The 25,052-nt window shown below is 46.5% G+C and overlaps 1 protein-coding gene across 1 annotated transcript in view; it reads right to left on the bottom strand.

Annotated features, from left to right (window-relative positions):
- Nucleotides 1-25,052, bottom strand: part of LOC119970947 (inositol 1,4,5-triphosphate receptor associated 2-like) — a 163,960-nt gene that overhangs the window by 134,309 nt on the left and 4,599 nt on the right. The window contains exon 2 of the mRNA XM_038806058.1: nt 24,735-24,796. Within this exon, the coding sequence (XP_038661986.1) occupies nt 24,735-24,796 (62 nt within the window). The remainder of the gene's footprint in view (nt 1-24,734; nt 24,797-25,052) is intronic.

The raw sequence follows: 25,052 nt of genomic DNA, 5'->3' as shown, positions 1-25,052 counted from the left end.
GACGGCGTCGGGCCTTCCGGAGAATTCCGCCCAAGTTGTTTTGCTGCAGAGAATTACAAAGAATCACAACCCTCTGAGTAAAGAAATATCTGCTCATCCCCGTCTTAAATGGACGATTCCTAATCCAAGGACTGTGCTCCCTGGTTATAAACATTCCAGCCATTGGAAACCTAACCTGGCAGCATCTATCCTGTCAAGCCCCCTCAGCACTTTAAATGTTTCAATCAGTTCACTGCTCATTCTTTTGAACTCGACAGCATAGTCCCATTCTGCTAAACCTCTCATCACAGAACTCTGGTGGGGAGAGACCAGTACGAGAGAGCATAACATTAAAATTAGAGCTAGGTCATTCAGGGGCAATGTCAGGAAACACTTTGAGCCAAACACTCATGGCACAGAAGGAGGCCACTAGCCCATTGGGTTCATGCCACTTTTTGTGGACTATACCGTTCGTCCCAATCCCCCACCCTATCCTCATTGCTCTGTAAGTTTATTTTCATAGATCATAGAATTTACAGTGCAGAAGTAGGCCATTCGGCCCATCGAGTCTGCACCAGCTCCTCGAAAGAGCACCCTACCCAAGGTCAACACCTCCACCCTATCCCCATAACCCAGTAACCCCACCCAACACTAAGGGCAATTTTGGACACCAAGGGCAATTTATCATGGCCAATCCACCTAACCCGCACATCTTTGGACTGTGGGAGGAAACCGGAGCATCCGGAGGAATCCCACACACACACGGGGAGGATGTGCAGACTCCGCACAGACAGTGACCCAAGCCGGAATCGAACCTGGGACCCTGGAGCTGTGAAGCAATTGTGCTATCCACAATGCTACCGTGCTGCCCCTTGTTCAAGTTTCCAACCATTTTCCTTTTGAAATTGTCTTTGGTTCCACCAGCCTTGTAGGCAGTGGGCGCGATTCTCCGACCCCCACGCCGGGTGGGAGAATCGCGGGAGTGCTGGGCGATTCCCGCCACGCCGCCCTGGCACCTGCATGCGATTCTCCCACCCCCCCCCCCAAAACGGCGTGCCGAGTTTTACGACAGGCCGCTCGGAGAATCGCCACCTGCCGTTTCTATCGGTCCAGCGGCGATTCTCCAGCCCGCAAGGGCCGAGCGGCCTGCCCAATCCGACCGGTTCACGACGGCGCCAACCACACCTGGTCGCTGCCGGCGTGAACAGTGTGCGAATGCTGCTTGTGCGGCCTGTGTGGGGGGGGAGGATCGAGCACCGGGGGGTGCTCAGTGGGGGTCTGGCCCGCGATCGGTGCCCACCGATCGGCGGGCCGGCGTCTCTAAAAGACGCACTGTTTTTCCTCCGCCGCCCCGCAAGATCTCTCCGACATGTCTTGTGGGGCACCCGCGGGGAGGATGGCAACCACGCATGCGCGGGTGATATAATTTAAGCGCCGCCGGCCGCGTCATTTACACGGCGCGCTTTGACGCGGTGCCAAGGCATGCCGCGCAAAATTGACGCGGTGCCGCTCCTAGCCTCCTGGGGGTGGGAGAATAAGGGGCGAGGAGCGGCCTCCGACGCTGGAGTTAAACACTCCGGTTTTCACTCTGGCGTCGGCACTTTGTCTCCCCTTGGGAGAATTTCGCCCAGTGAGTTTCAGGTCATTACCACTCTGTGTAAAAATGTTTTTCCTAACATCCTCCTGCACTTCTTGCCCAAAACCTTAAATCTGAGTCCCCGAGTTCTTATATAGTCAGCTGATGTTAACAGTTTTTCTTTATCTACCCTATAAAAACCTGCCACAATCTTGTGCACCTCAATCAAATCTCTCTTCAATCATCTTTGCTCCAAGGAGAACAACCCCAACTTCTCCAACCCAATCTCCAATCTTGTATCTACAATCCTCCATCCCGGGAACCATTCAGGTTCCTGCAAGGACCCTCACATCCTTCCTAAAGTGTGGTGAATGGCACTGTACAATACCCTGGCACAATACTCTAGTTACCTCGTCCAGACCTTCATACAGGTTCAACATAAATAAAAGTGCAGAAAAAGGAAGTTATTTTTTCCCTTATTCTTTATTTGGGATGTCACAGCAAGGCCAGCATTTGTTGCCCATCCCTAATTGCCTTTGATCTGAATGGCTTACTAGGCCATTGTGGAGGGCAGTTAAAAAGTCAGTCACATTGCTGTGTGTCTAGAATCACTTGCAGGCCGGACCAGGTAAAGACAGCAGAGTTTACCTAAAGGACAAACGTGAACCAGACTTTTACAACAATTAATGACAAGTTTCATGGTCACCATTACTGAGACTAGCTTTATAATTCCTGATGTATTCATTGAGCCTAAATTCCCCCAGCTGCCATGGTGAGATTTGAACCCATGTCGCCAGAACATGAGCTTGAGTGTCTCGGATACTAACACAGTGACATCCCCACTGCAATACTGCTCAGCCGAGATCCCGATGGAACCCCCAAGTCTCTTTGTCCCTGTACTGGCCCAAAACTGTACCATTTAGTCTGTATTGTCTCTCCCCATACCTTCTACCAAAAGGCACCTTCCATTTGCCTATTCTGCTTGCCTATCTACGTCCTGTTGCAGTCAATTGGTATTGCACTCAGCAAATTCTGAAATTGTATTCTGTATTCCAATATCATTTACATATATTAAAGTAGCAGTTTCCCAGCACTGACCCTTGGGGAACACCACTGTCTACCTTCTTTCAGTCTAAAAAAAAATACTTATTTATCATGACTCACTATTTTCTACCCTTAAATCAATTATCCAAGCTGACACTAGCTAGAAATGTAAACATGGATAGCATGGGTTTCTGTAGGTATCTAAAAAGGAAATGTGAGTAAGTAAAGTGGTCCTCCATTCTGCACGTTCTCCCTGTGTCTGTGTGAGTGTCTTCCCACAAGTCCCAAAAGACTAGCTGTTAGGTAATTTGGACATTCTGAATTCTCCCCAGTGTACCCGAACAGGCACCAGAATCTGGCGACTAGGGGCTTTTCACAGTAACTTAATTGCAGTGTTAATGTAAGCCTACTTGTGACAATAAAGATTATTAAATTATAACACGTAAACGAAGGATGAAACAAATATTTTGCTTCTGTATTCACTACAAAGGATACAAAAAACATTCCAGTATCAGAAATGTTGGAAATTAATGAGAGCAACAATGAACTTGAGATTAAAATAAAACAACAGAAAAGTATTAAGATTAGCAGGAGTCGAGAGATATTGAGGTGCAATCTGTCATATCAGAAACATTGTTTACCCGAGATCAGTGGGGCTATACAAGTGATAACTTCTGAAGGCAATAAGATTGAGGGAGGTAGACAGCAGAATCCACAGAGAGGAATATCAATGAGATTGAACAGTATAACTGCTAGCACCCTCAATGGGGAGGTGGCTAGTTCTCCATCCAACAGACAGGTCAGTTCCATCTATGATCCGAACCATGGGGGCCTGTTCCATCTAACATTTAGAGCCACGGCAGATTGCAGATATTCTCCTCTAAAAGATGCAGATTTCTGCCTTTGTTGAACCAGAAGAGACATTTTCCCAGACTTGGTCACCTGAGTGGTATTGCGTACTAACAATTAACTGGGTTTGATCTATAGTGTGGGACGACTAGGAGACTTTAGAAATATTGGATTCTATGTATCGGGCAATTTAAAAGGGTAAAACCCTGGAGTTAAAGTATGTTTGACTGCAGAGGTCATGATTTTTTAAATATAATTCTGTTTTGCAGGGCCTGGGTGCTTTTAGCAACTAGAAGGTGAAATTGACAAAGGAATTTATTTTTCAATCTGGACTAATGGGAGTCCATGTGCTTTGCAGCCGGCAGAAGTAATTTGTTTTTCAGCTTGGGGAATTGAGGTCATGCTGGGTGGAGCCAAGGAATTCAGGGAGACATTTTGAAAAGCTTCAGAGAGGCGAAAGCTTTGGAAGGAGTTGAATTAAGATCTGCCTGATGCTGAGTCCAATATTCTCTCACAGTAAGATCATCATAAAAATGTAATATGGAAAGCACAGCAGTCTTGTCAGGGGACAAGAAAGGGGCTGAAACACACCGGGTAAACCAGCTTTTTGAAGATATTCAGTCAGAGTCTGAAGGAGTTCTAACAGAAGTCCAAATCTGGACGGTGATGCAAGTATTACTCTGTGCCATGCTGAGTTTTAAGAAGCTGTATGTTTCTTTTTTGTTGTTTAATGGAAAATTGAGTTGTAGTGTTTAAGGGGTAATTGTAAGCGGTTTTTTTAGGTGTGAAGTTTAAAAAGTTAATGGGTGGGATTCTCCATCCCTGGGACGGCCAGGCGAATGTGTTCCCTGATAGGACGGAGAATCGGGCGCGGGGCAAAATCGGGATCGGTGCTGGGCTACGAACCCACCTGGCGGCATGAACGTGTACCGCAGGAGCACGGAAAAATGCAAATGAGTTGTATGACCCATTTACATCTATTTAGCGGGCCCGGCGCCCTATGCTCCACCGTCCCATGATTCTCTGGTCCCCGTTGTCAGGAATCACTAGTGGTCTCTAGAGAGCAGTCCAGACAGGGGCAGTGGGAAGTATTATAACTGTAATAGTTACCTTGCAGCTCCATGTGTCTATTCCTCGAAGGTGAGCAACTGTGCCTGCATCTGGTTCCCACAGATTCACTGTCTGCAATCCATTCATGGCTTTTTAGTAGTGGTTTGTGATTGATAGCTTGTAAAAACTACCTGCCACTTTAATCTATTCATATCCCTTCACGCTTCAGTGGCCTAAGTGGTGAATCCTTAATGGTTGTAAATATTGCCCACATCAAAGAGGTTGCACTAAGTGCATTCCAATAACTCAAGTGTGTGATTTCACTGTACTTACCTCTTTGTCTGATTGGCAAGATGTGATGAGTGGAGTCACACAGGGTCTCAAATTATTACAATTTACATGAATGGCTTAGATGAGGGGAGTGAAGACATGGTAGCTAAATTTGTAGATGACACAAAGTATGTTGTGAACAGGCCACAAGGAGGTTGCACATGGATATAGATATGTTTAGCGAATGGGCAATAATTTGGCAGATAGAGTATAATGGAGGGAAAATGTGAATTTGTTCACTTTGGCAGGAAAAATAAAAAAGCAGAATATTACTTAAATAGAGAATGACTGCAGAATGGGATCTAGGGGCTCTAGTGCATGATTCACAGGTACAGCATGTAATCAAGAAGACTAATAGAATGTTATCCTTTATTACAAGAGGAATTGAACATAAAATTAAGGTTGCTACGCTTCAGTTATACAGGCATTGGTGAAACCATATCAAATACTATGGACAGGTTTGGCCTCCTTATCCAAGGAAGGATGTAAGTGCATTGGAGGTCATTCAAAGGAGGTTTACCAGATTGATACCAAGAATGAACACTTGTCTTATGAGATATGTTGGACTAGAGTTCTACTAGAATTTGGAAGAGAGAGGGTTGACTTGTTTTAAGTATATAAGTATAAAAGACCCTGAATGGTCTTGCCAAAGTGGATGTAGAAAGGATGTTTCCTATTGAGGGGCATGTTCAAAAATTAGGGGTCACCTTTGAAGGACAAAGATGAGGAGAAATGTTTTCTGAGTGTTGTGAAACTTTGGAACAGTCTTCCTCAGGAGGCACTGGAGGCGGGGTTATTGAATATTTTTAAGACAGAGGTAGATCATAGAATTTACAGTGCAGAAGGAGGCCATTCGGTCCATTGAGTCTGCACCAGTCCTTGGAAAGAGCACCCCATCCAAGCCCACACCTCCACCCTATCCCCGTAACCCAGCAATCCCATCTAACCTTTTTGGACATTAAGGGCAATTTAGCTTGGTCAATCCATCTAACCTGCACATCTTTGGACTGTAGGAGGAAACCGGAGCACCCGGAGGAAACTCACGCAGACACGGGGAGAACGTGCAGACTCCGCACAGACAGTAACCCAAGCCGGGAAATTGAACCTGGGACCCTGGAGCTGTGCAGCAACGGTGCTAACCACTGTGCTACCGTGCCACCCAGGGTAGATAGGTTCTTTTAGGCAATAGGTTCTTCTTAGGTAAGAGAAGCAAATGATATGGAGGGTAGATGGGAATGTGGAACTCAAAACACAAACAAATCAGCCATGATAAGACCATAAGATATAGGATCAGAATTAGACCATTCAGCCCATCAAGTCTGCTCCACTATTCAATCGTGACTGATATATTTCTCATCCCCATTCTCCTGCCTTCACCCCACACCCCGATCCCCTTATTAATCAGGAACCTATCTATTCCTATCTTACAGTGACTTAGCCTCCACAGCTTTCTGCGGCAAAGAGTTGCACAGATTCACCATCTTCTGGCTGAAGAAATTCCTCCTCATCTCTGTTTTAAAGGATCTTTCCTTCAGTCTGAGGCTGTGCCCTCGGGTTCTAGCTTCTCCCACTCGTGGATAAATCCTCTCCACGTTCACTCTCTATGGGACTCTCAGTATTCAACAAGTTTCAATGAGATCTCCCCTAATCCTTCTGAACTCCATCAAGTACAGACCCAGAGTCTCAACCGCTTCTCATATGATAAGTCCTTCATTCTGGGGATCATTCTTGTGAACCTCTTCTAGACCCTCTCCAAGGCCAGCAAATCCTTCCTTAGATATGATCTTATTGAATAGGAAGCAGGCCCGAGGGGACAAATGGCCTACTTCGATTGGGGAATGTTACATAAAGGGATGACAGTGGATAAGTTATGGCAAACATACAAAGTGCGCATGGAGGAACTGCAACAATTATTTGAAGGGGAAAATAGAGTACGAAAGTAAGCTTGCAAGGAACATAAAAACTGACTGTAAAGGGTTCTACAGGTACGTGAAGAGAAAAAGACTGGTGAAGGCAGATGTAGGTCCCTTACAGTCAGAAACAGGGGAATGCATTGTAGGGGGACAAAGAAATGGCTGAGCAACTAAATACATACTTTGGTTCTGTATTCACAATTGAGGACACAAATAAGATACCAGAAATGCAGGGTTTAGTGAGAAGGAGGAAGTGAAGGTGATCAATATTAGCAGAGAAATGGTGTTGGGGGAATTGATGGGATTGAAGGCTGATAAATCCCCTGGGCTTGATAATCTACATCCCAGGGTACTGAAGGAGGTGGCTCTAGAAATAGTGGATGCAGTGGTGGTCATCTTCCAGGATTCTATAGACTGCGGAACAGTTCCTGCAGATTGGAGGGTAGCTAATGTAACTCCACTATTTAAAAAGTTAGGGAGAGAGAATGCAACGAATAATAGACCAGTAAGCCTGACATCAGTAGTGGGGGAAATTCTTGAATCCATTACCAAAGATTTTATAGCAGCACACTTATAAAACATTGGACAGTCAGCATGGATTTATGAAGAGGAAATCATGCTTGACATAGCTACTGGAATTCTTAAAGGATATAACTTGTAGAATTGATGAAGGGGAGCCAGTGGATGTGGTGTATTTGGACTTTCAGAAGGCTTTTGACAAAATCCCGCATAAAAGATTAGCGTGTAAAATTAAAGCACATGGGATTGGGGGTAGTGTATTGAGATGGATAGAAAACTGGTTGGCAGACAGGAAACAAAGAGTAGGAATTAACGGGTGTTTTTCAAATTGGCAGGCAGTGACTAGTGGGGTACATCGAGGGATCTGTGCTAAGACCCCAGCTATTCACAATATATATTAATGATTTAGTTTTTTTAAAAGTTAGAGTACCCAATTTTTTCCAATTAAGAGGCATTTTAGCGTGGCCAATCCACCTAGCCTGCACATCTTTGGGTCGTGGGGGTGAAACCCACGCAAACACGGGGGAGAATGTGCAAACTCCACACGGACAGTGACCCAGAGCCGGGATCAAACCTGGGACCTCGGCGCCATGAGGCTGCAGAGCTAACCCACTGTGCCACCGTGCTGCCCCATTAATGATTTAGTTGAGGGGACAAAATGTCATATCTCCAAATTTGCAGATGACACCAAGTTGGGTGGGAGGGTGAGCTGTGAGGAGGATGCAGAGATCCTTCAGTGTGATTTGGACAAGTTGAGTGAGTGGTCAAATGAATGGCATTTGCAGTAGAATTTGGGTAAATACAAGGTTATCCAATTTGGTAGCAAAAACAAGAAGGCAGACTATTATCTGAATGGCCATGAATTAGGAATGTGCAACGGCACCTGGGTGTCCTCGAACACAAGTCGCTGAAGGTAAGCATGCAGGTGCAGCAAGCGGTAATGGCAAATGGTATTCTGGCCTTCATTGCGAGAGGATTTGAGTGCAGGAGCAGGGATGTCTTGCTCCAATTATACAGAACCTTTGGTGCGGCCACACCTGGAATATTGTGTGCAGTTTTGGTGTCCTTATCTGAGAAAAGATGTTCCAGCTATAGAGGGAGCACAACAAAGGTTTACCAGACTGATTCCTGGGGTGGCAGTACTGATGTACGAGGAGAGGTTGAATCGGTTAGGATTGGATTCAATGGAGTTCAGAAGAATGGGGGGGGGGGGGGTGGTGGTGGTGGAGGGGATCTCATAGAGAACTATAAAATTCTAACAGGACTGGACAGGATTGATGGAGGAAAGATTTTCTCCATGGTGGGTTTGTTCAGAACCAGGGTTAACAGTCTGAGGATATGGGGTAGACCATTTAGGACAGAGATGAGGAGAAATTTCTTCACCCAGAGAGTGGTGAGCCTGTGGAATTCATTACCACAGGAATTAGTTGATGCCAAAACGAAACAGTTAGATACAGCACTTAGGGGGAAGGGGATCAAAGGATATGGGGAAAGTCGGATTCGGCTATTGAGTTGGATGATCAGCCATGATTATAATGAATGGCGGAATGGCTTGTAGGGCCAAATGGCCTCCCCCTGCTCCTATTTTTTCTATGTTTCTTCTGCTCCTAGTTCATATTTTTTTTCATATAACCCAGGGCAGTACGGTGGCACAGTAGTTAGCACTGCTGCCTCACGCCGCCGAGGTCCCAGGTTCGATCCCGGCTCTGGGTCACTGTCCGTGTGAAGTTTGCACATTCTCCTCGTGTTTGCGCGGAGTTCGCCCCCACAACCCAAAGATGCGCAGGCTAGGTGGATTGCCCATTAGCCCCTAAAGTATCCCTTAATTGGAAAAAAAGATTTGGGTACTCTAAATTTATTTTTAAAAATGTTTGTATAAACCCTCCAATTCCATGAGTTTTAATTCTGTTAAAAGCTTTTTAAAAATAGACTACATTCATTGTGTTCCCCTCATCAACCTTCCCTGCTGCTTAATCAAAAAATTCAATTTGATTGGTCAAGCTTAATCTGCGTTTTACAAATCTGTGCTGACTCTCCTTAATTAATTCAAGTCTCTCTAAATGTATATTGATATTTTGATGATTATTGTTCTACATCTTGATTATCCGCTAATATTTCATTGATTGGCCTGAAGTTCCTTTTCTTACACTCTTTCCTGAATAAGTATATCACATTTGCCACTCTCCACTCCCTCTGGCAATATCCTCCCCTCTATCTAGGGAAGGTTGGAAGGTTATAGCAAGCCCTTCCACTGTACACGCTCCCACTTCCTTTAGCAACCCGTCCTAATCTGGTGATTTATTCGTTATAAATATAAAAGCACATAGAAGATAGAGAAAATCTGGAACGGTATCTCCCAAAAAGATGATGAGTATGGGGATCAATTAAAAAAATTTAAATTAAGATTTTTGTTGTAAAGGAATTATGAAGCCATTATGAAAGACTGAGTTAAGGTCCAAATCAGCTATGAACTAATTATATGGTGGAATAGGCTTGAGGGGCTGAATAGCCTCTACCTGTTCCTGTGGTCCGGATCTGAGAAAGACTGGACTCAATTACATGGTCTGATAGTTTTAGGTATTTGTCTATTTTTTGGTCATTTTCACAAAGTGAGTAATACAGAAAGGTGGTCACTAGATTAATACCCAGCTCAAAGATCCTTAGTTACCACAATAAGCTAGGAGAATTGAGGCTGGTTTCTTTAGAAAAGCATAGACTCTCTGCAGATCTGACTAAAATAATGAAAGGAGGAGCCTCTGTGCATCTATTAAAGTATAAAATTGGCAAGGAGGAAAAGACCAACTGGTCCGTGGAGCTTGTTGCACACAATGATAACTGGAGCATCATGATTAGACACTTCTTGCCTTGTAACTTTGTATTCTCCTGGGGGAGTCAATTCAAACAGGTGAATCCCAGTGCAAAATAAGAACAATACTCCCCGACCTCATCAAAGCACACTGAACCAATTTAACTACAAAGACACTGATTGTGCACATGACAAATAGACTATTTGAGTTATATATGCTTGGTAGAACCAGGAATCAGGCATCTGAGCTGTGTTGGGTCATTATGATGTATTTACAGCCATCAATCGGGGAGAGGTAACAAAACCAGAACTGAGGATGCCCATGAGTAAAGATTGAACAGACCTGGGGCTCTTTTGTCCAGAAAAGCGAAGGCAGAGGGTGGACCTGGCAAGGGACTTTAAGGTTACAAAAAGTTTGATCGGATAGACGTAGGCTTGTGGAAGACCGAGGGAGCATAAATACAAGTTAGCCACTGTTAAATCCAATACAGAACTCAGGGAAAATCTTTTTACCCAGACATTGGTGACTTTGTGGAACTCTCTACCAGATGAAATAGTTGAAGAGAACTATGTTGAAGTATTTAAGGAAAAGCTAGATAAACACATGAGGGAAGGGAATAGAATAGTATGCTGATTACTATTTTTGTTACTGATGGACTTGTCTATTCTACCACATCCCTGCCCTGGCCGGCCTCCCATTTGTTACCCTCCGTAAACTTGACGCCATTAGCTCTTCACTTGCACCAAGTACTGTTCGCTCATCACCCCTAAGCTCACTGATCTACACTGGTTAAGCCATGCTTCAATTTTCAATACTTATCCTGTCAAATCCCTCCATGGCCTGACCCTTCCATATTTCTGTAATCTCCTTCAGCCCACAATCCTCCAAGATCTCTCCACTCCTCCAATTCCAGCCTCTTGATTATTCCTGGTTTTTAATTGCTGCACCTTCAACTGCCAAGGTCTAAGTTTCAGAATTCCCTCCCTAAATCTCTCTGCCTACCTATCTTGCGCTCTCTATCCTTTAACACATTTCTTAAAACCTACCTTTTGGTGACTTTGTTTTTGGTCACCTGCCCTGTTATCGCTTTGATCAGTCTCAAATCTTGTTTCATAATACCCTTGTGAAGTGTTTTGAATGTTTTATTATGTTAAAGGTGCTCTATAGATAATATATCCACAAATAAAAAGTAAAGATGTACTAATACAGGGCGGTACCTGAAACATATGTACCTGTCTATAGAATGTACCTGGAAACACAATGCACTCTTACCAGTAATATACATGTATGCTTGAACAACCATTTGGATATGCAATCTATCCCTGATGAAGGATCCACACTATGCAACATTAGCCTTGTCTCATCATTTTTAGATGCTGACAGATGTACGTTGTCTTTCCAGCACTTTATGCTCTGTACTTGTGTGAGCAAAATATCTATTGAAAGAAGATACTCATATCTACCATCGGTCCAAATATATTACTTATGCAGAACTTATCTTTTCACAAAACACACAGGTGAGCAAACCTGTTGCATGAGTTAGATGGAAAATGGATCAGGACATATATTGACAACAAGCATCTATCAAATTGTTGAGATAAGCAAAAATATAACAAGAATAATAAGAGGCTTTTACCTTTTAAATACATTCAGGCCACAAACGTCACAGATCCCCTGCAAAAAACATCTAATTCCAACTATGAAGGCAATTTATTTGCTCAAGTTAAAATTATTGATGACATTTATCACACATTACAATTTCAGCAATCTCAAGTCTTTCTTCTCCGGAATATGTAATGGATATTATTAAAAGAAAATAGCTAGGATTGGGGATTGAACTACGGTCGTCGATGAATGCTGGTGTCACACTGAATGCATCAAACCTCACTTCAAAACCAGCTGACAATGACAGCTCCAATCCCTCCTGTTGCAGCCAATCTATCTATGTTAAGGCTACCAAAATAATGGCTTCAAAATATGGGAATGGGAAGAAATTATTCAGCCCCTTGAATCTGCTGCGCCATTCAATTAGAGCATGACTGATCTGTTTTCCCCGTGTCTGTGGGGGTCTCACCCCCACAACCCAAAAAGATGTGGAGGGTAGGTGAATTGGTCACGCTAAATTGCCCCTTAATTGGAAAAAAAAGAATTGGGTACTCTAAATTTATTTTTAAGAAAGACTGATCTGTTAACTGCATTTACACGTCTTGCTTCCGTAACCCTAAATATCTGCAAAAACAATTTCTTAAAGGGCAGAAGAAGGCCATTCGGCCCATTAAGTCTGCACCGACCCTGTGAAAGAGCACCCTACCTAGACGCTTCACCCACCCTATCCCCGTAACTCTACCTAAGTTGCACATCTTCGGACACTAAGGAGCAACTTAGCACGGCCAATCTACCTAACCTGCACATCTTTGGACTGTGGGAGGAAACTGAAGCACCCGGAGAAAACCCACATGGCACGGGAGAAATTGCAAACTCCACAGTCACCCAAGGCCGCGCATTGAACCCAGGTCCCTGGCACTATGAGGCAACAGTGCTAACCACTGTGTCACCATGCACTGTTTTGTATTTATCAATTGATACCCATTCTCAATAGTTTTCTGAGACAGAGTTTCAGATTTCCACTACCCTTTGTGGGAAGAAATACTTAACATCACCGCCTGAATGGCTTAGCGCCAATATTCTGTTCATGGTCCCTTGTTCTGAACTCACACCCCGTCTGTGACAGGGAAGAGTTTTTCTCTATTTAAACCTATCTTCTCCTTTAATCATCTTAAGCACCTCAAATCACTAATATATTAATGGAGATAGTTAAGGGAAGTTGGTGGTGTAGTGGTAATGTCACTGGAGTAGTATTCCCAAGGCCTAGGTTAATGCTTTGAGGGCAAAAAAAGGGGGAAAAAATGCTTTGGGGACATGGGTTCAATCCCACTATGGTAGCTGGTGAAAAGCTAGTTTGGTGACCATGAAACGATCATCAAACACTGCCCCTGTGGAGTTTGCACATTCTCCCTGTGTCTGCATGGGTTTCACCATGCTAAATTGCCCCTTAATTGGGAAAAAAAGAAACGATCATCAACTTTTGCAAAAAAAAAAAACCATCTGGTTCACTAATGTCCTTTAGGGAAGGAAATATGCCATCCTCATCTGGTCTGGCCTACATGTGACTCCAGATCCATAACAATGTCATTGTCTCTGAAATTACTTAAGCAGGGCAATTAAGGATAGGCAATAAATTCTGGCCAGCTGACCTTGCCAATTAACCCCCAGGCTGGAGGAGGTTACATGTTCGGGAGGGGTGAAACCATGAGGATGAGAATTTTTAATTTGATGGATTGTTGGACTGGTAACTAATATCAGCCAGAGAGCACAGGGGTGATAGGTGAACGGGACAATGTGACTTTTGTACCCAATGAATGCCCCAATCTCTCTCCTGGAAGTTACATAGAAATGACAGTTCACTATAAATCAAGAAATAATGGGGACTTGTAATAAAGGCATTGCAATAATCATGGGTGACTCCAATCTTCATGGAGATTGGACAAATCTAACTGCCAAAGAGAGCCTTGAGGATAAGTTCATAAGAGTGTTTTGGGGAGTTTCTTGGAACTATTCATTGTAGGAAACAGGCTATTTTAGATTTGGTAAAATGAATGGATACAGAATGAATTAATGATCTAATAGTAAAGGATCTTCTAGGGACAAATGATCATAACATGATATAATTTGACAATCTTGGCCTGAAACAAGAGTCTTAGATTTAAATAAAGGCAATTATAAAGGCATGAACAGAGTTGGCTAAAATACATTAAACAGTAAGTCAGTGGCAGACATTTAATGCAGCTGGTACGAGAATTAAACCTGCACTGCAGCCTTGTTCTGCATCATGAACCAGTTGTCGAGCCAACTGAGCTGAACTGGCCCCTAAATCCATTATACTGAGGAAGTAGTATGTTGTCATCGGGTTCCCTTTGTTGTTGAAGATGGCCACTTCCTGCATGTGTAGACCATGGGTGGGATTGTTTGGTCTCCCAGCCGAGTTTTCTCAGTGGAGGGAGGTGGCAAGCCGTTCACTAGCAGCGGGGTTCTCTGGTCCCACTGCTGTCAATGGGAATTCTCATTGGAGCCCCCTCACACCACCAGGAAATCTGCATCAAGGATCCACTGCTGGCAAGACCAGAGAATCCTGCCGGCATGAATTGCCGGAGATCTCTGGCCCATGTTGTGAATTCTAAAGTAGCTACAGAGAGCCCGACTGCCAACCTTCACGACTCTACAATGTGGCAAGTGGAGTGGACCAGTTTTTCTAGCTTGCCTTTTGCTGCCTGTATTCTTTGATGTTTGAAGGAAGCATACCACTTCAGATTGCTCCCCAGGTAGTTTGTGTATTTTTCCCCGTCAGTGTTAGATATGTCACATTTCCTGAGATTTGCCTTCCAGGAGTCCTTCAACCTTAATCCCAACAACCTACCCAATGTGATATCAGGTATGTAGGCCATACATCCCAGTGTTTGGCTGATTGAATCAAACATCATGCTCCTTCAGTTCATCATATTGGTAGTATATGGACCGTACTCTATCAGCTCGGGCTTGCAAAGCCCGAAACTAAATGGCAACTGTTAAATGTGATTCCACAATTGGACAGCATTTGCTTACCAATCCTGAGTGCATTATTAGTTACAATACCAACCAATTTGAGACAATTAGTTGAGTCCATAAAGTGGCTTCTTTACATTTGATGGACACGACATACATTCATATATTGGAACACATTCTCTGCAAAAAGGAATATGTTCACGCTTTGCACCTTTTTGGAATTACCTGGGAGCTTGGGGAACCCATAGTTCCTCATTGCTTTCTCCATGGCAACACCAACCAGAGTCAACTTGCCAATAATCAGCATCCTTTTCTCCTGGAGTGTAAATTGTTGTGATCATTTGAAATTTTGCATTCTTGCATTTGTCTTGTTTCGTGTAAGGTGAAAAGCTTCAACAAGTCTCTCTTTGCAGCAATATTCAATTGTTCTTATTCATTCAAGGGATTTGGGCAGTGCTGCCTAGGCCAGCATTTATTGTCCATTTCTGATTTCCCTTGAAGAGGTGATGGTGAAGTGCCTTCTTGAACCGCTGCAGTCAATGTAGGTACACCCACAATGCTGTTAGAGAGGGAGTTCCAGTATTTTGACCGAGCAACAATGAAAGAACGACGATATATTTCCAAGTCAGGATGGTGAGTGATTTGGAGGGGACCTTCAAGGTGGTGATGTTCCCAGGTATCTGCTGCCTTTCTCCCTCTAGATGGTAGTGGTCATGGGTTTGTAAACCGATGTCTAAGGAGCTTGGTAAGTTCCTGCAGTGCATCCTGTAGCTGGCACACACTGCTGCCACTGTTCATTGTTGGTAAAGGGATTGAATGTTTGTGGGCTGCTTTGTCCTGAATGATGTCAAGCTTCTTGAGTGTTGTTGGAATTGCATTCATCCAGGCAAGTGGAGAGTATTCTATTACACTCCTGGCTTGTGCCTTACAAATGGTAGACAAACTTTGAGGAGTCAAAAGGTGAGTTACTCGCCACAGGATTCCTTGCCTCTGACCTGCACTTGTAGCCACAATATTTATATAGCTAGACTAGTTCAGTTTCTGGTTAATGGTAACCCCCAGGATATTGATAGTGGGGGATTCAACGATGGTAATGTCATTGAATGGCAAAGGGCAAAGGATACATTCTCTCTTGTGGGAGATGGTTATTGTCAGGCACTTATTTGATGCAAATGTTACTTGCCACTTGTCAGCCTAAACCTTGTTATTGTCCAGGTCTTGCTGCATTTGAACATTGACTGCTTCAGTACCTGAAGAATCGCGAATGGCGCTAAACATTATGCAGTCGTCAGCAAACATCCCCACTTCTGACCTTATGATGGAAGGAAAGTCATTGGTGAAGCAGATGAAGATGGTTGGGCCTACAACACCACCCTGAGGAACTCCTGCAGTGATATCCTTGAATTGTGGTGCTTGACCTCCAACAATCACAACCAATTTCCTTTGTACCAGGCATGACTCCAACCAGTGGAGAGTTTTCCCTTAATTATGTATGAAATTAAATGAAATGAAAAATGAACATACCAATGTACAAATTAGGAGTAGGCCACTTGTCCCCTCGAGCCTGCTCTGCCATTCAATAAGATCAAGGTTGATCTGATTCTAACTTCAACGCCGCATTTCCTGTAAGCCCCGATAACATTTTACACCCCCCCCCCCCCCCACCCAATCAAGAATCTATCTAGCTCTGCCTTAAAAATACTCAAAAACTCTACCCCACTGTCTTTTGAGGAAGAGAGTTCCAGAGACTCACAACCCTCTGGGAGAAAAGATGACCCGTAGTTCTAGGTTCTCGCACAAGAGAAAACATCCTCTCCACATCCACCCTGTCAATACCCCTCAGGCTCTTAAACAATTCAATCAAGCCGCCTCTTACTTTTTTCTAAACTCTATTGGATACAAACCTTCTCCAACCTTTCCTCAAACCATTCCTGGTATTAGTTTAGTAAACCTTCTCTGAACTGCTTCTATGCATTTACATCTTTCCTTGAATAAGAAGACCAGGACTTCCGGTTGCGGCTATGACTAGCTAAGCCGCACATTTGGAAGCTCCTGCGACAAAGGTGTTTTTGGGCCAATTGGAGGGCCCCAACGGTGCTGAAAAGACGAATCCCGGTGGGGGAAGGTCCCCTGAGGAGAACTAGACCGATTTTATGGTCGGTACCCGGAGTGGAGCGGCAAGAAAAACGGCAGCAGCTCCCCAAAAAAAGCGGGGGAAGAAAATCAAAATGGCGGCCGGCGGCGCATCGGAGGAGTGGAAGAAATGGGCGGAGGAGCAGCAGGCCGCTCTCCTCCGTTTTTTCACGGAGATGAAAGTGGAGCTCTTAGAGTCCATGAACGCGACGGCCACCAGGTTGGTGGGAGCCCAGGCGATCCAAGAGGCGTCGATTAAAGAGCTGCAGCAGGAGATGACCGCGAGGGAGGAGGAGGCCACAGTCATCGGGGCAAAGGTGGAGGTGCACGAGGCACTCCACATGAAGTGGCAGAGCCGCTTCGAGGAGCTGGACACTCGGATGAGGAGGAAAAATTTGAGGATCCTGGGCCTGGAAGAAGGCCTGGAGGGGTCGGATCTCCCGGGATATGTGGCGGAGATGTTGAGCTCCCTGATGGGGGAAGGGGCCGGTCCGGCGCCCCTGGAATTGGAAGAGGCATACCGGGTCATGGCCAGGAGGCCTAGGGCAAACGAGCCCCCGAGGGCGGTGCTGGTGCGGTTCCAGCGGCTAAGTGATCGAGAGAAAGTCCTGAGGTGGGCAAAAAGGGAGAAAAGCAGCAAGTGGCAGAACTCGACGGTAAGGGTGTACCAGGACTGGAGTGCGGAGGTGGCAAAGCGGCGGGCCCGGTACAACCGGACAAAGGCGGTGCTACACGCGAAAAAGATCAAATTTGGAATGCTGCAGCCGGCGCGCTTGTGGGTCACCTACAAGGACCAACATCATTATTTCGAGTCCCCAGAGGAGGCCTGGACCTTTGTACAAGAGGAAAAGTTGGACACGAACTAAAACCTGGGAGCACCGGCGGTCGTAGCCGCCTGGGGACTCTTGATTGAGCAAGTGGCCCTTTTCTTTTTCAGGCCAGGTCGGAACTGGGTAACAGTTTCGTGGATTGTTTGGGGTGTTTTTTCTCGAACGGTTGACTTTTCTGAATATCTTGAAGGTTTCGAGTTGTTGGGTGTTTCTGTATATTTGTACTGTTGAAATCTCTATTGTGGGTCGTTGGCTTCTTATGGGGTGTTTCTTCCCGTTTCCAATTTCCCTTAGTTATTTACCCCTCTTACCCTTTTCCTTTGGGTGCTTGGGGGGGTTTTTTGTTCTTTTTTTCTTTTCGGGTTATGGTTATCTGCGGTTATTTATACTGTTTGATGGAGGGTGATGGTTGGGCACACTGTTAGTTGATAGCTAGTTAATTATTTTGTTATTTAAGTATGTAGTTAAGTATTTATGTATTTAGTTGCCATTGGGTATTTATATCGTTAAGTTGGGGAGACGGGACGGGGGGGAGCGGGTTGATTATGCGGGTCTTTCTCTGGGGTTTTAAGGGGATCTTTCACGGGCGCAGATGGGGTGAACCGGGAGGAGTCGGAATGTGGCAGGAGCAGCCGGGTCAGCGGAGACCAGCTGACTCTCGGGAGTACGATGTTGGGTACATCGCGGCTAGGAGGGGTCCTAGCCGGGGGGGGGGCTGGGGGGGGACACCGGGTTGCTGCTGGAAAGACCAGGGACGAGAAGGGGAGAGCCGGGGGGGGGGGTGGGGGGGGGGGGGGCCATCGCTATGGGAAGCGGGTCAGAAAAGGAGGGATGACCCGGGGCGAGCAAGGGACAAGACATGGCTAATCGACAGGGAGTAGGGACGGGTCGCTCTGCGATCCGATTGATCACGTGGAACGTAAGGGGGCTGAATGGGCCGGTCAAAAGATCAAGGGTCTTCTCACACCTGAAGGGACTGAAGGCTGATGTAGCAATGCTGCAGGAGACTCATTTGAGGGTAGCAGATCAGGTCCGCCTGAGAAGGGGGTGGGTGGGACAGGTGTTCCACTCAGGCTTGGATATCAAGAACCGGGGGGTGGCGATTTTGGTGGGAAAGAGGGTGTCGTTTGTGGCGGCAGAGGTGGTGGCAGACAAGGAGGGCAGGTACGTGATGGTGAGGGGTAGGTTGCAGGGAGAGAATGTGGTACTGGTAAATGTGTATGCCCCGAACTGGGACGACGCGGGTTTTATGAGGCGCCTGCTGGGCCTCATCCCGGGACTGGTGGCAGGGGGCCTGATCATGGGAGGGGACTTTAATACGGTGTTAGACCCTGGGCTGGATAGATCGAGTTCCAGGACGAATAGGAGGCCGGCAGCGGCAGAGGTGTTAAGGGGGTTCATGGAGCAGATGGGAGGGTAGACCCATGGAGATTTGGTAGGCCTAGGGCGAGGGAGTATTCTTTTTTCTCCCACGTCCACAGAGTGTACTCTAGGATCGATTTTTTCGTATTGAACAGGGGGCTGATACCGAGAGTGCAGGACACGGAGTACTCGGCCATTGCGATATCGGACCATGCACCACATTGGGTGGACGTGGACATGGGGGAGGCGCGGGATCAACGCCCGTTGTGGCGCCTGGATGTAGGGCTGTTGGCGGACGAAGAGGTGTGCAGAAGGGTGAGAACGGGCATTGAGAACTATCTGGGTACGAATGACACAGGTGAGGTGCAGGTGGGGACGGTCTGGGAGGCCTTGAAAGCAGTGATTAGAGGAGAGCTGATCTCCATAAGGGCACACAGAGAGAGGAAGGAGAGGCAGGAAAGGGAGAGGCTGGTGGGGGAGCTCCTAGAAGTAGATAGGAAATATGCGGAGGCACCAGAGGAGGGGCTATTAAGGGAGCGGCGTAGCTTGCAGGCCAGGTTCGACCTACTGACCACTAGGAAGGCGGAAATGCAGTGGAGAAGGGCGCAGGGTGCGGCGTATGAGTACGGGGAAAAGGCGAGCAGGATGCTGGCACACCAGCTTCGTAAGCGAGATGCAGCCAGAGAGATTGGGGGAGTGAGAGAGAGGGGTGGGGACGTAGTGCAGAAGGGGCAAGAGGTGAATAGGGTCTTTAGGGACTTCTATAGGGAATTGTATAGGTCTGAACCGCCGAAGAGGAGAGGGGGAATGAAGAACTTTCTCGACAAATTGGGGTTCCCAAAGGTACAGGAGGAGCTGGTAGAAGGGTTGGGGGCGCCGATAGAGCTGCAGGAGCTAATTAAAGGGATAGGCCAGATGCAGGCGGGGAAGGCGCCGGGGCCGGATGGGTTCCCGGTGGAGTTTTACAGGAAATTTGTGGACTTGGTGGGTCCAGTGCTGGTGCGAGCCTTTAATGAGGCGCGCGAGGGGGGGGGTTCTGCCCCCAACAATGTCGCAGGCCCTGATCTCCTTGATTTTGAAGCGGGACAAGGACCCGGTCCAGTGCGGGTCCTACAGGCCCATCTCCCTCCTGAATGTTGACGCCAAGCTGTTAGCAAAGGTCCTGGCAATCAGGATAGAGGACTGTGTGCCAGGGGTAGTCCATGAAGACCAGACGGGGTTCGTGAAGGGACGCCAACTTAACACAAATGTCCGGAGATTGTTAAATGTGATTATGATGCCAGCAGTGGAAGGGGAGGCGGAGATAGTGGTAGCGTTGGACGCGGAGAAGGCATTTGACAGGGTGGAGTGGGAATACTTGTGGGAGACGTTGGAAAGGTTTGGGTTTGGGGAGGGATTTATCAAGTGGGTAAAACTGCTCTATTCAGCTCCGATGGCAAGTGTGGTAACAAACGGGAGGAGGTCAGAATATTTTGGGCTCCATCGAGGTACTAGGCAGGGATGTCCCCTATCCCCTTACTCTTTGCATTAGCGATTGAGCCGTTGGCGATGGCACTGAGGGGTTCAGGGGGGTGGAGAGGACTGACAAGGGGAGGGGAGGAACATCGGGTCTCGCTCTATGCGGATGATTTGTTGTTGTATGTGGCAGACCCGGAGGGGGGAATGCCGGAGGTAATGGGGATACTAGCGGAGTTCGGGGACTTTTCGGGGTATAAATTAAATCTGGGGAAAAGTGAGGTCTTTGTAATACACCCGGGAGACCAAGGGGAGGGAATTGGGAGGCTCCCCTTCAAAAGAGCAGTTAAAAGTTTTAGGTATTTGGGGGGTGCAGGTGGCAAAGAACTGGGGGACCCTCCACAAGTTGAACTTTTCCAGACTGGTGGAACAGATGGAGGAGGAGTTTAAGAGGTGGGACATGGTGCCGCTGTCGCTGGCAGGGAGGGTGCAGTCAGTTAAAATGACGGTCCTCCCGAGGTTCTTGTTTTTGTTCCAGTGTCTGCCCATCTTCCTCCCCAGGGCCTTTTTCAAGAAGGTAACGAGTAGTATCATGGGGTATGTGTGGGCACATGGCACCCCGAGAGTTAGAAGGGTCTTTTTGGAGCGGAGTAGGGATAGTGGAGGGCTGGCGTTACCCAACCTTTCAGGATATTACTGGGCGGCAAATACATCGATGGTACGAAAGTGGATGATGGAAGGGGAGGGGGCAGCCTGGAAGCGCATGGAGAGGGCGTCCTGCGGCAACATAAGCTTAGGGGCACTGGTAACGGCACCATGGCCGCTCCCTCCCACGAGGTATACCACGAGCCCGGTGGTGGCGGCCACCCTCAAGATCTGGGGGCAGTGGAGGCGACACAGGGGGGAAGTGGGAGGTCTGATAGGGGCACCACTAAGAGGGAACCACAGATTTGCGCCGGGAAACACAGGAGGGGGATTCCAGAGCTGGCAGAGGGCGGGTATTAGACAACTGAGGGACTTGTTTATAGAGGGGAGGTTTGCGAGCCTGGGAGAGCTGGAGGAGAAATTTGGGCTCCCCCCGGGGAACACGTTCAGGTACCTCCAAGTGAAGGCATTTGCCAGACGACAGGTAGAGGGGTTCCCCGCGCTCCCCGACAGGGGGGTGAGTGATAGGGTGCTATCAGGGGTCTGGGTCGGGGAGGGGAAGATCTCGGACATCTATAAGATTATGCAGGAGGTGGAGGAGGTACCAGTAGTGGAGCTGAAAGATAAGTGGGAGTTAGAGCTGGGGGAACAGATAGAGGACGGGACATGGGCAGACGCCCTGGAGAGGGTCAACTCGTCGTCGTCATGTGCGAGACTAAGTCTCATTCAATTTAAGGTACTGCATAGAGCCCACATGACGGGGACAAGGATCAGTCGGTTTTTCGGAGGTGAAGACAGGTGTATTAGATGTTCGGGAAGCCCTGCGAATCATGCACATATGTTTTGGGCATGTCCGGCACTGGAGGAGTTCTGGAAGGGGGTGGCAGGGACGGTGTCGAGAGTGGTGGGGTCCAGGGTCAAGCCAGGATGGGGACTTGCGATCTTCGGGGTTGGGGTGGAACCGGGGGTACAGGAGGCGAGGGAGGCTGGAATATTAGCCTTTGCGTCCTTGGTGGCTCGGAGGAGGATCTTGATTCAGTGGAGGGACGAAAGGCCTCCGAGTGTTAACACCTGGTTAAACGACATGGCAAACTTCATCCAATTGGAAAGGATCAAATTCGCCCTGAGAGGGTCGGTGCAGGGGTTTTTCAGGCGATGGCAACCCTTCCTAGACCTCTTGGATCAGAGATAGAAACTGAGGCCGTGACAGCAGCAACCCGGGAGGGGAGGGGGGAGGGCGGGAGGGGGGGGAGGGGGGGGGGGAGGGGGGACAAAGACGAAGGAAGTACGGTAGCGGTGGTGGCACGGGCAAGGCCTGCCCGAGGACGCTGCTAGAAATGATAAGTTGGTCTGACTGTCGGTTCGCTTGCGGGGGGGGGGGGGGGGGGGGGGGGGGGGGACGCGCGAGTAGGGTGGGGGGGGACTTTTTTCTTTTTTTGTTAAGTAGGGGGGTTTGACTTTGTCTTGTTATAATTTTAATGTAAATGTAGGGGGGGTTAAAATGTTTGTATTTTGAAAAATTTCTTCAATAAAAATTATTTAACAAAAAAAGAATAAGAAGACCAATTCTTTACACAATGCTCCAGATGTGGTCTGACTAATGCCCTGTACAATGGAAGCATAAACTCCTTACTTTTTTAATCAATTTCACTCATAATAAATTATAATATTCAATTATCTAATTATTCAGCTTTCCTAATTACTTGCTGTACCTGCATACTTGACTTTTGTGATTCATGCACTAGGACAGATCCCAGATCGCTCTGCAACTCAGAGCTCTCAATCTTTCACCATTTAGATAATACGCTTCTTTTTTATTCTTTCTGCCAAAATGCTCAATTTCACATTTGCCCACATTATACTCCATTTGCCAGGTTTTTGCCCACTCACTAACCTAGCTATGTCCTTTTGTAGCCTCCTTACATACTCTTCACAATTTACTTTCCTGCTTATATTTGTGTCTTCAGCAAATTTAGCAACCAGTCTATTCATCCAAGTCATTTATATAAATTGTAAGATGTTAAGGCCCCAGCATGATCCCTGTGCACATCACTCGTCACACCCTGCCAACCAGAAAAAGATCCATTTATGCCAACTCTGTTTCCTGTTAGCTAGCCAATCTTCTATCCATGCCAATATATCACTCCCTACACCATGAGCTTTCACATTATGCAATAACCTTTGATGTGGCACCTTATCAAATGCCTTCTGGAAATCTAAGTACAGTACATACACCGATTCCCCTTTATCCACAACACATGTGACTCCTTCAAAGAATGTCAATAAATTGGTTAAACATGATTATTCTTTCACAAAACTATGCTGACTGTCTGATTGCCTTGAATTTTTCCAAGTGCCCTGTTATCTTTAATGATTGCTTCCAACATTTCCCTTTGACAGATGTTGGGCTAACTGTCCTGTAGTTTTCTGCTTTCTATCTCCCTCCCTTTTAGAATACAGGAGTTACATTTGCTATCTTCCAAACTTCCAAACGAATGAAACTTTCCCAAATATAGGGAATTTTAGAAAATGAAATCAATGCATCAATGTTCTCATTGGCCCCTTATTTCAAGACCTTAAGGTGAAGTCCATCTGGCCGAGGGGCTTTGTCCGCCCACAAATGCAACAATCTGCTCAATACCGCTTCCCTGGTAATTGTAATTTTCCTGAGTTCCTCTCTACCTTCCATTTCCTGATTTACAGCTACTTCTGGTATGTTACTGGTGCCTTCTATTGTGAAGACAAATGCAAAATACCTGTTTAATTTATCCACCATAGCCTTACTTTCCATTATCAATTTCCCAGATGCTCTTTCTACTGGACCAATGCTTATTTTATTAACTAATTTAAATAGCTACAGAAACTCTTCTGTCCATCATTATATTACTGGCTAGATCTCCTTGGATTGCCACCGTGCCATGGTGGAGAGGCTTGAACATTGTGTTATTCTCAAGAACAATTGGGAGACAAACTCCTGGCAGGGTCACCCATGACGGTAAGGTCGGAGGAAGGAACCAGACAAAGTGCACAATCCAGAACAAGTCCTCAATGGAGGATCAGGTAGGAGATCCTCATTTGGTATCAACAGCTGCAATGGAGGATGAAGGCTGCAGTAGTGGGGAGATCCCCAGTCAATGAGGTTCCCTTGGCACTGGAACTACCCCCTGTTAAGGACCATGTGTCTGTTGATGCGCAACGGCAGACCCACGTTAAAAGATGTCCTGCACCAGGCGTCTACATAGAGGAAACCAACCCCCCGCCCACACACACACAGACATGCCCTGTGGCGACCGGCAAGAGTTGACAGGAACAGGACTGAGATCTGAAAGTCTTTCGGTTCGGACTGGCATGTAAGCAGTGGAATTTGACTTAGTCATCTCGCTCGTGGAATAGGAACAAGAGAGCGTTTCAGCATTTCAGCAGCTTTCTTCACAACTGAGCATCCCTTTTCAGGATCCATTCCGCTCACTATGCATGGGGAAAGAGCTAAAAAAGGTGCCTTAAGAATAGCCTGTTCCGTTCCCAACCTGGCTGGAAAACCGCATCCAGCAGCTCATCTATCTGCAATCAGAAAACCAAAGTTAAACTCCATTTCGGAACCTGGAATGTATGAACCCTCATGGATAATGAGCAAAAAAATTACCAGAATGTAGAACTGCCTTTGTTGACCGTGAACTCAGGCACCTCAATATTGATGTTGCTGCCCTGCAAGAGAACCAAAGAGCATGAGAAGAGCAGCTGAGGAAAGATTGCGGTGGTCAAACCTTCCTGTGGAGAGTAAAACACTTGGATTAGCCCAGGCCACATGGGATTTGATTCACCATCAAAAACAAACTCGTCAACCAACTCTCGAAGCTCCCTATCGGCATCAACGAGCGCCTCATGACCCTCTGTCTATAACTTTCCAAGAACCAGCAGGCAATGATTGTGAGTGCCTAGACACCAACCCTTAATGCCAATG

This window comes from Scyliorhinus canicula, chromosome 9 (genome assembly GCF_902713615.1).
Source record: "Scyliorhinus canicula chromosome 9, sScyCan1.1, whole genome shotgun sequence".
NCBI lineage: Eukaryota > Metazoa > Chordata > Chondrichthyes > Carcharhiniformes > Scyliorhinidae > Scyliorhinus > Scyliorhinus canicula.
This window is presented reverse-complemented; position numbering and strand designations above follow the sequence as displayed.